We start from the raw sequence: 12,772 nt of genomic DNA on the forward strand, positions 1-12,772 counted from the left end.
ATGAAACAATGGAAAAAATGTCAAATACCTTCTTGGGAAAACAACAGACCTGTAAAATAGATCTAGGAGAGACAATCTGAGAATTATTGGACTCCCTGAAAAATATGATGAAAAAAAGAGCCTGGACACTATTTTCCAGGAAATTCTCAAAAAGAACTGCCCAGAAGTCATAGAAACAGAAGGTAAAATAGACATTCAAAGAATTCACTGATCACCTACTGAGAGGCATCCTAAAATCAAAATACCAAGTAATATAGTGGCCAAATGCCAGAACTATCAGACAAAGGAAAAAATACTGCAAGTGGCTAGAAAAAAAACAATTCAAATATAGAGGAGCCACAATAAGGATTACCCAGGATCTAGCAGCGTCCACATTAAAGGATCAAAGGGCCTGGAATATGATATCCCAAAAGGCTAAGGAACTGGACAGTCAATAAAATAAGCGAATTTCACCAATTTTTGATGAAAAAACCAGAACTTAACAAAAAGTTTGATCTACAAACATAGAACTCAAGAGAAACCTAAAAAGGTAAAAAGAAATCTTGGGAACTATATTTCTGCTATAAAGATATATAAAGAATACATGTATATCTTGTTCTAGAAACTAGAGGTGGAAAGGAAATTGTACCAGAAAAAGGGTAAAGGGGGGATACTACATCTCACAAAGAGGCAAAGGAAACCTATTATATCTGAGAGAAAGGCTGGAGGGGAATGAATATAGTGTGTATTTTCCTGCAATCAGAATTGGCTTAAAGAGAAAAAAATTAGACATATTCGATTTATGATGAAACTTCTCCCACCTCATGGAAAAGTGGGAAGGGAAAGTGAAAAGAGAAGGAATAAGCTAAGTGGAAGAGAATACAGAAACTGTGAGGAAAAGGAGTAGGATAGGGGGAGGAACTCCAAGGTGGGGGGAGGGATACTAAAAAGGGAGGGCTGTGAGAAGCAAGTGGTGCTCACAAGTTTAATACTGGGGAGGGGGTAAGGGGGAAAGAAGGGAGAAAAGCATAAACAGGGGTTAACAAGATGGCAAGTAATACAGAATTGGTAATTTTAATCATAAATGTGAATGAGGTAAACTCCCCCATAAAGAGGAAGCGGTTAGCAGAATGGATTAAAAGCCAGAATCCTACAATATGTTGTTTACAGGAAACACACCTGAAGCAGGGAGATACTTACAGAGTAAAGATTAAAGGTTGGAATAGAATGTACTATGTTTTAGGTGAAGTCAAAAAAGCAGGGGTAGCCATCCTGATCTCAGATCAAACAAAAGCAAAAATTGATCTAATTAAAAGAGATAAGGAAGGGCACTATATCTTGCTAAAGGGTAACATAGATAATGAAGCAATACCAGTAGTAAATATATATGCACCAAGTGGTGTAGCATCTAAATTCTTAAAAGAGAAATTAAGAGAGCTATAAGAAGAAATAGACAGCAAAACTATAATAGTGGGAGATCTCAACCTTTCACTCTCAGAATTAGATAAATCAAACCACAAAATAAATAAGAAAGAAGTTAAAGAGGTAAATAGAATACTAGAAAAGTTAGATATGATAGATCTCTGGAGAAAACTAAATGGAGACAGAAAGGAGTACACTTTCTTTTCAGCAGTTCATGGAACCTATACAAAAATTGACTATATATTAGGACATAAAAACCTCAAACTCAAATGCAGCAAGGCAGAAATAATAAATGCATTCTTTTCAGACTACGATGCAATGAAAATTACATTCAATAAAAAGCCAGGGGGAAATAGACCAAAAACTAATTGGAAACTAAATAATCTCATACTAAAGAATGATTGGGTAAAACAGCAAATCATAGACATAATTAATAACTTCACCCAAGAAAATGACAATAATGAGATGTCATACCAAAATGTGTGGGATGCAGCCAAAGCAGTAATAAGGGGAAATTTCATATCTCTAATGGCCTATTTGCAAAATAGAGAAAGAGAAGGTCAATGAATTGGGCTTGCAACTAAAAATGCTAGAAAAGGAACAAATTAAAAAACCCCACTCAAACACTAAACTTGAAATTCTAAAAATAAAAGTAGTGATCAATAAAATTGAAAGCAAAAAAACTATTGAATTAATTAAGAAAACTAAGAGTTTGTTCTATGAAAAAGCCAACAAAATAAACCCTTGTTAATCTGATTAAAAAAAGGAAAGAGGAAAATCACATTGTTAGTCTTAAAAATGAAAAGGGAGAACTTGCCACTAACGAAGAGGAAATTAGAGCAATAATTAGGAGTTACTTTGCCCAACTTTATGCCAATAAATTCAACAACTTAAATGAAATGGAAGAATACCTTCAAAAATATAACTTGCCCAGATTAACAGAGGAAGAAGTAAATAGACTAAACAGTCCCATTTTAGAAAAAGAAATAGAACAAGCTGTTACCCAACTCCCTAAGAAAAAATCCCCAGGACCAGATGGATTTACATGTGAATTCTACCAAACATTTAAGAACAATTCACTTCTTGTGTTTTCAGTGGGTAGCTTTGCCTGTTCTTTTTAGGAAATAGCCTGATTTCCCAGATTTTATCTTCTGTTTTGGGACTGGAATCTGCCTCCTGATTTTCTCTTCTACTGAGCGACAATTGAAGGTCTTACTTGCTGATTTGGTTTGATTAATATTCTCTCACTGGCTTTCTCAGAGTCTATATGAACTGGGATAAATCTTTTTTGAAGTTTTTCCAGTGTATCTTGAGCTGGAGAGTGGTTTCATTCCACCAAACCATTCAGAGGCTTGGTTTCACGTGGTTTTGAAGGGACACTAGGAAAGCTCAAGTGGCTTCTTGGTTTTACTCCACTATCTCAGTCTATCTCTGGAAACCCACCAATAAAACCTTTAAAGCAAAGCTAAAATATGGCTTATCTCTAGGATGTTCCCAAAATGTGGGTAAAGCATATACTTTAAAACAGGAACTTAGTCTAAAATATGAGCATCAGATGTAGGTAAATAGTTTTGTATTTTCTACCACAAAAATTGTATAAGATACAAAAGACATGGCAGAAAACAGGAAATATTCAATTGGCATATAACATTCATACTCCCCCTGAAAGATAAATCTTATGCAATGGCTAAATATATTTTTGCAATCATCTTGGACCTTATCTATCCAAACTTATCTGAAGGCAATGAGAACAAAGGGCTCCCCCTCCCTCCAAAAGCCCAGGGGCATCAAAAGCCAACAGCATCCCTAGGAAACCATCAGAAATAACAATGACCAATCTTGGGGTGCTCAAACCAGGAGCTGAGCCTGGCTCAGCTGAGTCACAGGATTCTTTAAAGTAAAATAAGATTATTTTGCATCTTTCTAAGCTTTACCTTCACTTCACTTTTGATAAAGCTAAATGCAGTCTTCTTAGAAGCAGATGAACTATCCTATTGTAATCCTGTGGAGTTCTCACTTTTCGTTCAACAGCTTATGAATATCCTCATCATTTTCATCAAACCAGCCAATGTTTGAGAATGTTCTGGCCCAAATGAGTAAATGCAGTGTTTTGCATCAAATCTCTGAAGATTATCACTCCTTTTCTACTAAAATTTTTCCTATATCTTTTTTTCTTTTATTTATTTTTGAACAATTTAAAAAAATTTATTTTATTCTGAACTTAAAAAATAAAATAAGCATTTCCATAACAGTAGAATAGGGGGGAAAGTCATTACACATGAAATTGCAACTCAGATATATATAATTTACTGTTCCTTTTAAATATATAACATAATGTAACTTTCTTGTTTCTTCCTTTCCCTACCCCATCCAAGAGATGGCTACCACTAGATGAAAATGTGTGTGTGTGTGTGTGTGTGTGTGTGTGTGTGTAAAATCATTTTGTATATATTTTTATTTATCAGTTCTTTCTCTGGATGCAGATAACATCTTCCTTCATAGGTCCTTTGCAGTTAATTTGGGTAGTTATAATAATTAAAATTGACTTAATCACTCAAAGTTGTTTTTAAAATAATATTGCTATTATTGTATACAACATTCTCTTGGTTTTGTACATTTTATTCAAGTCTATCCACATTTGTATAAGATAATTGAGCTCATCATTTCTTATATCACAGCAGTCTTCTTTCACAATCATGTAGCAAAATTCATCCATTCATTTCCAGTTGACAGGCATCTCTGCAATATCTGTTTTTTGTTGCCTCAGGAAGTTGCTATAAATATTTTAGAACATATAGGTTCTTTTCCTTTTTTCCTTAATCATGTTTGGAAACAGACAGAATAGTGGTATTGTTAGGCCAAAAGGTATAAGCAGTATAATAATATCTTGAGTATAATTACAAAATATTTTCCAGAATACTTGGATCGGTGCATAGTTTGAGCAACAGTAAATTAGTGTTCCCATTTTTCCACATTCCCTATAACTTTTGTTATCTTCTCTTTCAATCACTTTAGCAAATCTGATAGATATAAAATTATATCTCAAGACTTTTAATTCTTTAATCAATGATGACTTAGAGTGTTAGAGATTTTAGAGCATATGTTCATCAAAACATATAAATTGTTTTGATTTATTTATTAGAAAACTGCTTCTTCATATCCTTTAAATATTTAACAGTTGGGGGAATGACTCATATTCTTTAAAATTTGGTAAAGTTCTTTATATATTTTGTCTATATATTTTCTCTCAATTTTCTGCTTTCCTTCTGATATTAACTACATTTGTTTTAACTTAACTTTTAACTTGATGTAAAAAAAAATTATCCATTTACATCTTACACTGTTCTATCTCTTATTTATTCATAAATTGTTACCTAATCATTTCAGATAGGTAATATATTCCATGTTTTCAAGTTTTCTTGTATTATCTCTTTTTATATTTAGATCATGTATCCATTTGGAACTTCTTCTGGTAAATGGTGTAAAATAGACCAACTTCTGCCAGACTGCTTTTTATCTTTTTCAAAATTTTTTAATCAAATAATTAATTCTTTCCCCAAAAAACTTTAGTCCTTATACATGTCAAACACAAGGTTGCTATAGTCATTCACTACTGTAAATTGTCTCCTCTCTTCCACTAATATTTCTATTTCTTAGCCAATACAATTTTGATAATTACTGTCTGTATAGTTTAAGATCTGATATTGCTAAACTGTCTTTCTTTAATTTTTTTATTAGTTCCTTTGATATTCTTGAATTTTTGTTCATCAAAATGAATTTTACTATTTTTCTGACTCAGAAAATTGATTTTCTTAATAATTTAATTGCAATGACATTGACTATCTAATTTATTTAGGTAAAACTGTTATTTTTATTACTGATGATTAAGTCTCTAGTATTTTCCAAGTATATTATTATATTGTCTGCAATAAGATATAGCTTTATCACCTCATTTCCTATTATGGTTCCTTCCATTTCTTTTTCTTTTTTATTGCTTTCACTAGGATTTCCAAAATGATCAGGTGTGAAATTAGGATACCCCACTATTGCCAACATTATTTATTATAATAATGTATAACCTTTGTAATCCATTATTGTGATTTTTGCTATTATTTAGCATTTTTATATCCATATTCATAATGAGAAAAAAAAAACACCAGTAAGTATTTTTTTTCTTTTTCTTCTCTTATTGCTATGGATAGTATTTTTAGTACAACATCAAATAATAGTGATGTAATGGGTATTCTAGTTTCACTGGGAATACTTCTAGCTTTTCCCCATTAAAAGTAGTACTTTGCTGGTGTTTTTCAATAGAAGTGAGTGTTGTACTATATAAAAAACATTTCTTTATCTATTAATAAAATCATAATTTTTTATTATTATTGAGATAATAATTTTCCTTATGTTAAATTATCTCTGCATTACTGATATAAAGCCTACTTGGTCATAATGTATAATCTTTGTAATGTATAACATAATCTATTATTGCAATCTTTTTGCTTTTTTTTTAAGATTTTTGCATTCATATTCATTAATGAAAGTGACCTATAATTTTCTTTCTTCATTTTTACTCTTCTTTATGTCAGCATTATATTTGTTTCATAAAAGTAGCTTGGTAGGACCCATTCATTGCCTATTTTTCTAAATGTTTTGATATTGGAATTAGTTGATCTTTGGTTGATAAAATTCACTTATAAATTCCTCTGCTGCTGGTGCTTTTTTCTTAGGAAACTCATTTATGCAATTTCTTTATCTAAAAAAAGATCTATGTTGATATTCTATTTGCTCTTCTACAAATTTAGGAAGCTTAGAATTTTGCAAATATTTTGCTAAATTACTGGCATATAATTTGGTGAATTAATTCTTTATAGTTACTTTGATTTTTCTTTATTAATAATATATTCACCCTTTTCTTTTTAATACTAATGATTTGGATTTATTTTTTCCTCTTTTTAAATCATATTAATAATAGTTTATCTGTTTTATTGTTTTTTCATCAAACCAACTCCTAGTTTTATTTATTAATTCAATGCATTTATATTCAATTTTATTAATCTCCCTTTTAATTTTTAGAATTTCCAATTTAGAGTTTAGTTGTGAATTTTTAGTTTGTCCTTTTCTGACTTTAAAAAAATGCATACCGAATTCATTGGTTTGCTCTTTCCCTATTTCACTGATATAAACATTTAGAAATGTAAATTCTCTGCTTATCACTTTTGATGAATCCCATAGATTTCAATGTATTGTTTCATTATTGTCATTCACATTAATGAAATTATTGATTGTTTCTGTAATTTGTTATTTCATCCACTTATTCTTTAACTTTAGATTGTTTAATTCTTAAATAGTTTTTAAGCAAAATGAATTTTAATACATAATCAAATTTTCTCCTATTATATTTTAATTCAAACTTGACAGTTAAGTAAACAATTGTCTTTTTTTATTCTAAATGATAGCAAATGGAATTTATGTATGATAATGATGAACAAAAAGAAAGTAAGGATACTTAGGAAGTAATGCAGTGACTTGCTAAGGACAGGATAGTGCTTTTTTCCTCTTCTATTTTTAATAGATTTTTAAAATTATGTGTAAAGACTTTTCAGCATTCATTTTTATAAGATTTTGAGTTCCAAATCTTTTTTTCCCTGCTTCTTCTCTTTCTTCCCCAAGACAACAAGCAATTTGATATAGGTTATACATGTGGAATCATGTTAAACACATTTCCACATTGTTCCCTTTTTTAACACAAGGGAAAAACCATAAAAAAAATGAAAATGGTATGCTTTCATCTGCATTAGGACTACATTGTTTTTTCTCTGGAATTGGATATAATTTTTCATTCATGAATTTTTTGGCATTATCTTGTATCATTGTATTCTTTTGTTATCATCACACAATGTTGCTGTTGCTGTGTATAATGTTCTCTTAGTTCTGCTCACTCCACTCAGCATCAGGGCATGTAAGTCTTTCTAAGTTTTTCTGAAATCCACATGTTCATAATTTCATTTGGAACAATATTCCATTACATTCATATACCACAATTTGTTCAGTTATTCCTTGAATGATAGACAATCTGTTCATTTCCATTTCTTTACCACCACAAAAAAAAAAAGCCAATATAAATATTTTTGTACAGGTAGATACTTTTGTCTTTTTTCATGATCTCTTTCCAATATAGACTTTGTAGTGGTATTGCTGTAGCAAAGGTTGTACACAGTTTGATTAGTTCCAAATTGTTCTCCAGAAGGACTGAATCAGTTCACAACTCCATCAGCAATGCATTAGTATTCTAAGTTTCCCATAAATTCTCCAACATTTATCATTTTCTTTTTCCATTGTAGTGGTCAGTCTGATGATAGGTATGAAGCATTCCCTCAGAGCTGTTTTAGTTTGCATATCTCTAATCAATAGTGATTTACAGAATTTTATCATATGAATATAGATAGCCTTAATTTCTTCATCCAAAACATGTCTCTTCATATTCTTTGACCATTTATCAACTGGGTATCCAATTAATTTTAAATATGTTTCCATGGTGCCTTATTCAATACAATTTTATTACATTGTAATATTATTCATATTTCAACTTTTACACTTATTTATAAATTACTAGGACTCTTGACAATAAAATAAAGAGAAATAGTACATGGAAATCAAACATTATAATTGTCTAGGGACAGTCTTGATCTCCAGAAAGAAAATGTACTTTGAAAGAGATTCTGGAAAATAAAACTATTTACTATATATGTCCTGATTATTCAAAAATATATTCAATGTAATTATATGGTCACTCAATTATAATTGCTTCTTGACTGATTATTTGAAACTCAGTTTATTATTTAGCAGAGGTCCTACAAATATGATTTTAAATGAAAGACAGCAAAATACTATCAGAACAGTATGACTAGTACATTAAAATTCCTAACAATGAAATTAATGTATTATTTACAATAAAATAGTTAACTACTGTACTGATAACCAGTAACACTTATTTTTCAGAGGAATAGTAGCAGCATTCCATGGATTCATATTTTTATTATAGCTTTTTATTTACAAAACATATGCATGGGTAATTTTTCAACATTGACCCTTGCAAAACCTTCTGTTCCAACTTTTCCCCTCCTTCCCCCCACTCCCTCCCCTAATCCAATACACATATACATATTTATACAGTTATCTTGCTGCACAAGAAAAATCGGATTTAGAAAGAAGGTTAAAAAAACTGAGAAGGAAAACAAAAATGCAAGCAAACAATAATAGAAAGAGTGGAAATGCTATGTTGTGGTCCACACTCATTTCCAATAGTTCTCTATCTGGGTGTAGCTGATTCTCTTCATTACAAAACAGTTGGAACTAGTTTGAATCATCTCATTGTTGAAGCAAGCCATATCCATGGATTCATATTATGCTTCAAGATAGAAATAATCATAAAATTGTCTAACAAAATCATTTCTATTGATATATTTTTATTAGGGTCATTAAAGAATAAGGCAATAAGCAGAATGAGATTTTGTATGCTCAAAAGTTTTCAATCAACTGAGTGCTATAGAAAGTTGACTGCTTTCGAACCCTTAACTTCATCAGGTTTGCCTTTCATATGCAAAAATCAAAGATCCAGGATTTTTGCTCATGGGAAACTTTCACTCTGAGAACTTTCTCTACTTATTCCTACTGTCCTGACCTTAAATGCTAAGGACCACTGGGCTTTGCCATCCCACCCTGGTGTTAATTGTATTATCTTCCTTTATTAGAATCTGAACTCCTCAGGAGGAGAGAATGTTACATTTTTATTTGTGCTTGGCACATAGTGAATGCTTAATATATACTTTTTAATTTATTTATTTTTCATTGTCTATCACAATTTCACTATGATTTATTAGATCAGTCCAGCAAGTTGCCTGAGGCACATTGAAGTTGTGATTCTTTTAGCCATACAACTAATAAGTATCAAAGATAACACTTGAACTCAGATCTTCTTGATTCAAAGCCTAGAACTCTATTTACTAAGCAATGCTATGTATGATACATGTGCAAATTATTTTTATAAAGATTTTGTGATGGGAAAAAAGACACAATTCAATAATTATTGATATTTTCTAATTATGTTTTTCATGGATTAAAACATACATAGTCACCACTTTCAAACAGTTTATAATATACTGTTTCTTTTTTCTACTTTCTGTGCAATAAATCCAATTCTGCTAATTACTCTCTCTGAAAATTTGATAGCTATCTCTCATTTAGCTTTGAACTTTTTGTTTCTTCTGTTTTCTTTTCTACCAAGAATGTCAATATACAAAATTATGTTCCTTTGGTAGTATGTCAAATGGTTATTCATTGGACAAAGATAACATGCTGAGAATATTAACAATTAAACTAATGCCTGAAGACAGTCTAAAAACTATGTAACTATTAAGATCATTCGTGTGTGTGTGTGTGTATGTGTGGTTTTCTGTGTGTTCTATGGGTAAAATTTATCACCTTTTAGTCAACTTTAGAGTAAAAAATTATTTTCAAACTTAGCTCAATTAGTTTTCAGAGAACAGATATACTATGTCACAAAAGTCAAATATGAAGCTGTTGTTGTGTTCCACTGGCAGTTGTTGTGTTCCACTGGCATAATCTTCAAGAACCGAGAATTATCTTTATTCCACAATGAAGTGTCACAGAAAAACTTTTAAGTATATTTTTGTGTAGACTTAAATTTAAGTTTGTGTGTCTGGTTATTGTTTTTGTCTCTATTCTTCATTCCTACTGTTTTAGTGGTTACTGGCTTAAAGCTGGTATTCAAACACAGAAGATGTGATATGAAATATCAAGTATAATGATATATATATATAATATGAAAAATAAAGATAAATTAAATTTTCTTTTCCAGCTTTGCTTTAGAAGAAGAAAAATGTTTCTCTATGAAGAAAGAAAAAATTCCAACTAGTGATGTAAGTACTGCTATATTTTTATTAAATTACCCATTTATAGGATTATGCATTTTTAAAAGCTTTATAGAGTTCTCACAAACCTCTAGTACAATTTTGCTATAATCATTCAAATGAAATCAATTGATATTGAATTTTAAATATTTTCATAGTATTTTGAAAAATTACATGCTATTGAATTATTTTTAAAAATTTCTTATTGATACTAATTCATAATTTAACATTAGTAGTCCACTAACTTGAAATCTTCTTTTAATAACTACTCTTTTGTGGACACTTTGCATTTAGGTAAAATTTTCCAGCATTGTGAAATACCTACAAGCTTTTGGCTGGCTCTGGGTGTGGCTCTGTGTTACTGCTTACCTAGGTCAGAACTTAGTAAGCATAGGACAAAATCTATGGCTAAGCACTTGGATTAAAGAAGCCAAGCATGTTAAAGATATCATGGAATGGAAACAATTAAGAAACAGTAAACTTAACATCTATGGATTACTAGGATTGATACAAGGTAGGAACATGTGGGAATGGTTTCCTTTTCACTTACCTCTTCTTCTTGCTTTTATGAAGTATAAAGATTTCCTGTTGTACTATCTGAATGAAAAATGCTCCAGTAGTTTTCATGTATTTTCTGATATTCATGTACATCTATTTTGTATGATGGAAAGAGAATATGCAATTTAATAGATGAAAGAAATGCATACAGATCTTTGTTTCTCCTTTCTCATTGTGATTACCATTTAGGCCATATAAGTTCTTCTAACCTTATCATGAAGAATCATTATCATGAAGAGTCAAGTTGATTTATTTGATAATATGGTTAATAATTTGGGCATCTAGTGAAATTTTCAGAAGCTGATTTTGGGTGTTGGGGAAATCTGCCATAATCAGGTGTCTGGAGCAAGAACAAATCATTATACCAAGAGCAAAGCATGCAGAAGATAGTGAGATAAGCCACTCTGTGTATAGTCCTGAGAAAAGTTCAAATGAAAGTTTTAAAGTATGAGAGTAAAATAGAAGAAACCAAGAGTTTTTAAACTGTTGAAGTAAAGGAATGGAGTCAAGTAAGAATACTTGATGGTGAGCCAAAAGACAATAATCAGAAAAAAGATATGCATCTTCTGTAAGGCAATTACTGGTATAATATTAAAAAGCAGTATTTTATTTGAATTTAAAGGGCTAGACTTGGAGTCAAGAAAACCTGGATAAAAATCCCACTTCAGATACTATGTAGCAACTGTGTCACTATGGGCAAGATACTGATTCTTTCTGCCTTTAGTTCTTCAACTATAACTGGACAAAGTTATAGCAATATTGTGAGATGATCATCTGTGACTGACAACTATTCTCAGCAGTACCATGATCTAAGACAACTCTGAAGGACTTATGATAAAAACTTATCCAACCCCAGAGAAAGGACTGGTGGTGTCTGAATATAGATACTTTAAAAAAAAACTATTTTAGTTGAGGGTTTGGGGCTCATGTTTTTAAAATATGACTAATAATGAAATATATTTTGCATAAGTACACATGTATAATCTATTTCAAACTGCTTGCCTTCTCAATAAGGGGGGTGAAGAGGAAGGAATGGAAAGAATTTGGAATTCAGAATTTTAAAAACAAATGTTAAAAATATTTGCAGGTAATTGAAAGAAAATAAAATACTGAATAAATAAAAATTTTAAGTTATGAACAACAAAGTATTGATGTTTATTTCTAATATATCTTTTACCAATCACTTTATATTTTGTTTTACCCAAATATATATACATTAAGCAAATGACTGTTGGGTGCCTAGCCCAAATAAAAACTGTCTAACATTTCTTTGAAACATTTCTTTTGAAACTTTGCATACAAAATTACTTCTATCTAAATGTAGATATATGATATTTCCTGGACAGATGAAGAGATTTCCTCTAACAAATTATTTAACAGGTTTTTTTGTCTGTTTTGGAGCATATATCATAAACAATGGAGCCTTTGCTGCTTCTAAAACATTACATCATCAGATGCTGGACAGTGTGATGCATCTTCCATTACAGTTCTTTGAAATCAATCCCATTGGCCAGATTATCAACCGATTTACTAAGGTGAGTTATATCACAAGACATTTCTTATAGGAAAAACTAATTTAATCTGAAGTTGATACATTTGGAAATTTCTATTAGCTATCAGTAGAGAGCAATAATATTCCAAGTTCTGGATCTTGTAATAGCTGAAAGAACACTAATGACTCAGTTATTGGACAGATTAATAGATCCAATGGTTACATTGATATTTAAATGTAGTCTCAGAAGTATATGATTCTAAGCATCCTGTGTCTCTTTTCCACTACAATGACAAGCAAAAGGAGGCCATATATGACTGAGGATCACTTTGTATTTTAATTTGTTTCTTGAGCTTCCATAGCCAAAGAATTCTTTACCTAATTGTCATCC

General features: G+C 30.7%; 1 protein-coding gene across 3 annotated transcripts in view; it reads left to right on the forward strand.

Moving 5' to 3' along the window:
• The window catches only part of LOC100917684 (canalicular multispecific organic anion transporter 1), an 88,374-nt gene that overhangs the window by 55,246 nt on the left and 20,356 nt on the right, over positions 1 to 12,772 (forward strand). For all 3 annotated transcript variants that reach the window (XR_004232917.1, XM_031959161.1, XM_031959162.1), the window contains exons 17-19: positions 10,280 to 10,340; positions 10,626 to 10,845; positions 12,270 to 12,424. Coding sequence is in view for 2 of the 3 variants with exons in the window: in XM_031959161.1 (XP_031815021.1) it covers positions 10,280 to 10,340; positions 10,626 to 10,845; positions 12,270 to 12,424 (436 nt within the window). In the remaining variant the exon portion in view is untranslated. The remainder of the gene's footprint in view (positions 1 to 10,279; positions 10,341 to 10,625; positions 10,846 to 12,269; positions 12,425 to 12,772) is intronic.

Source organism: Sarcophilus harrisii, chromosome 3 (genome assembly GCF_902635505.1).
Source record: "Sarcophilus harrisii chromosome 3, mSarHar1.11, whole genome shotgun sequence".
NCBI lineage: Eukaryota > Metazoa > Chordata > Mammalia > Dasyuromorphia > Dasyuridae > Sarcophilus > Sarcophilus harrisii.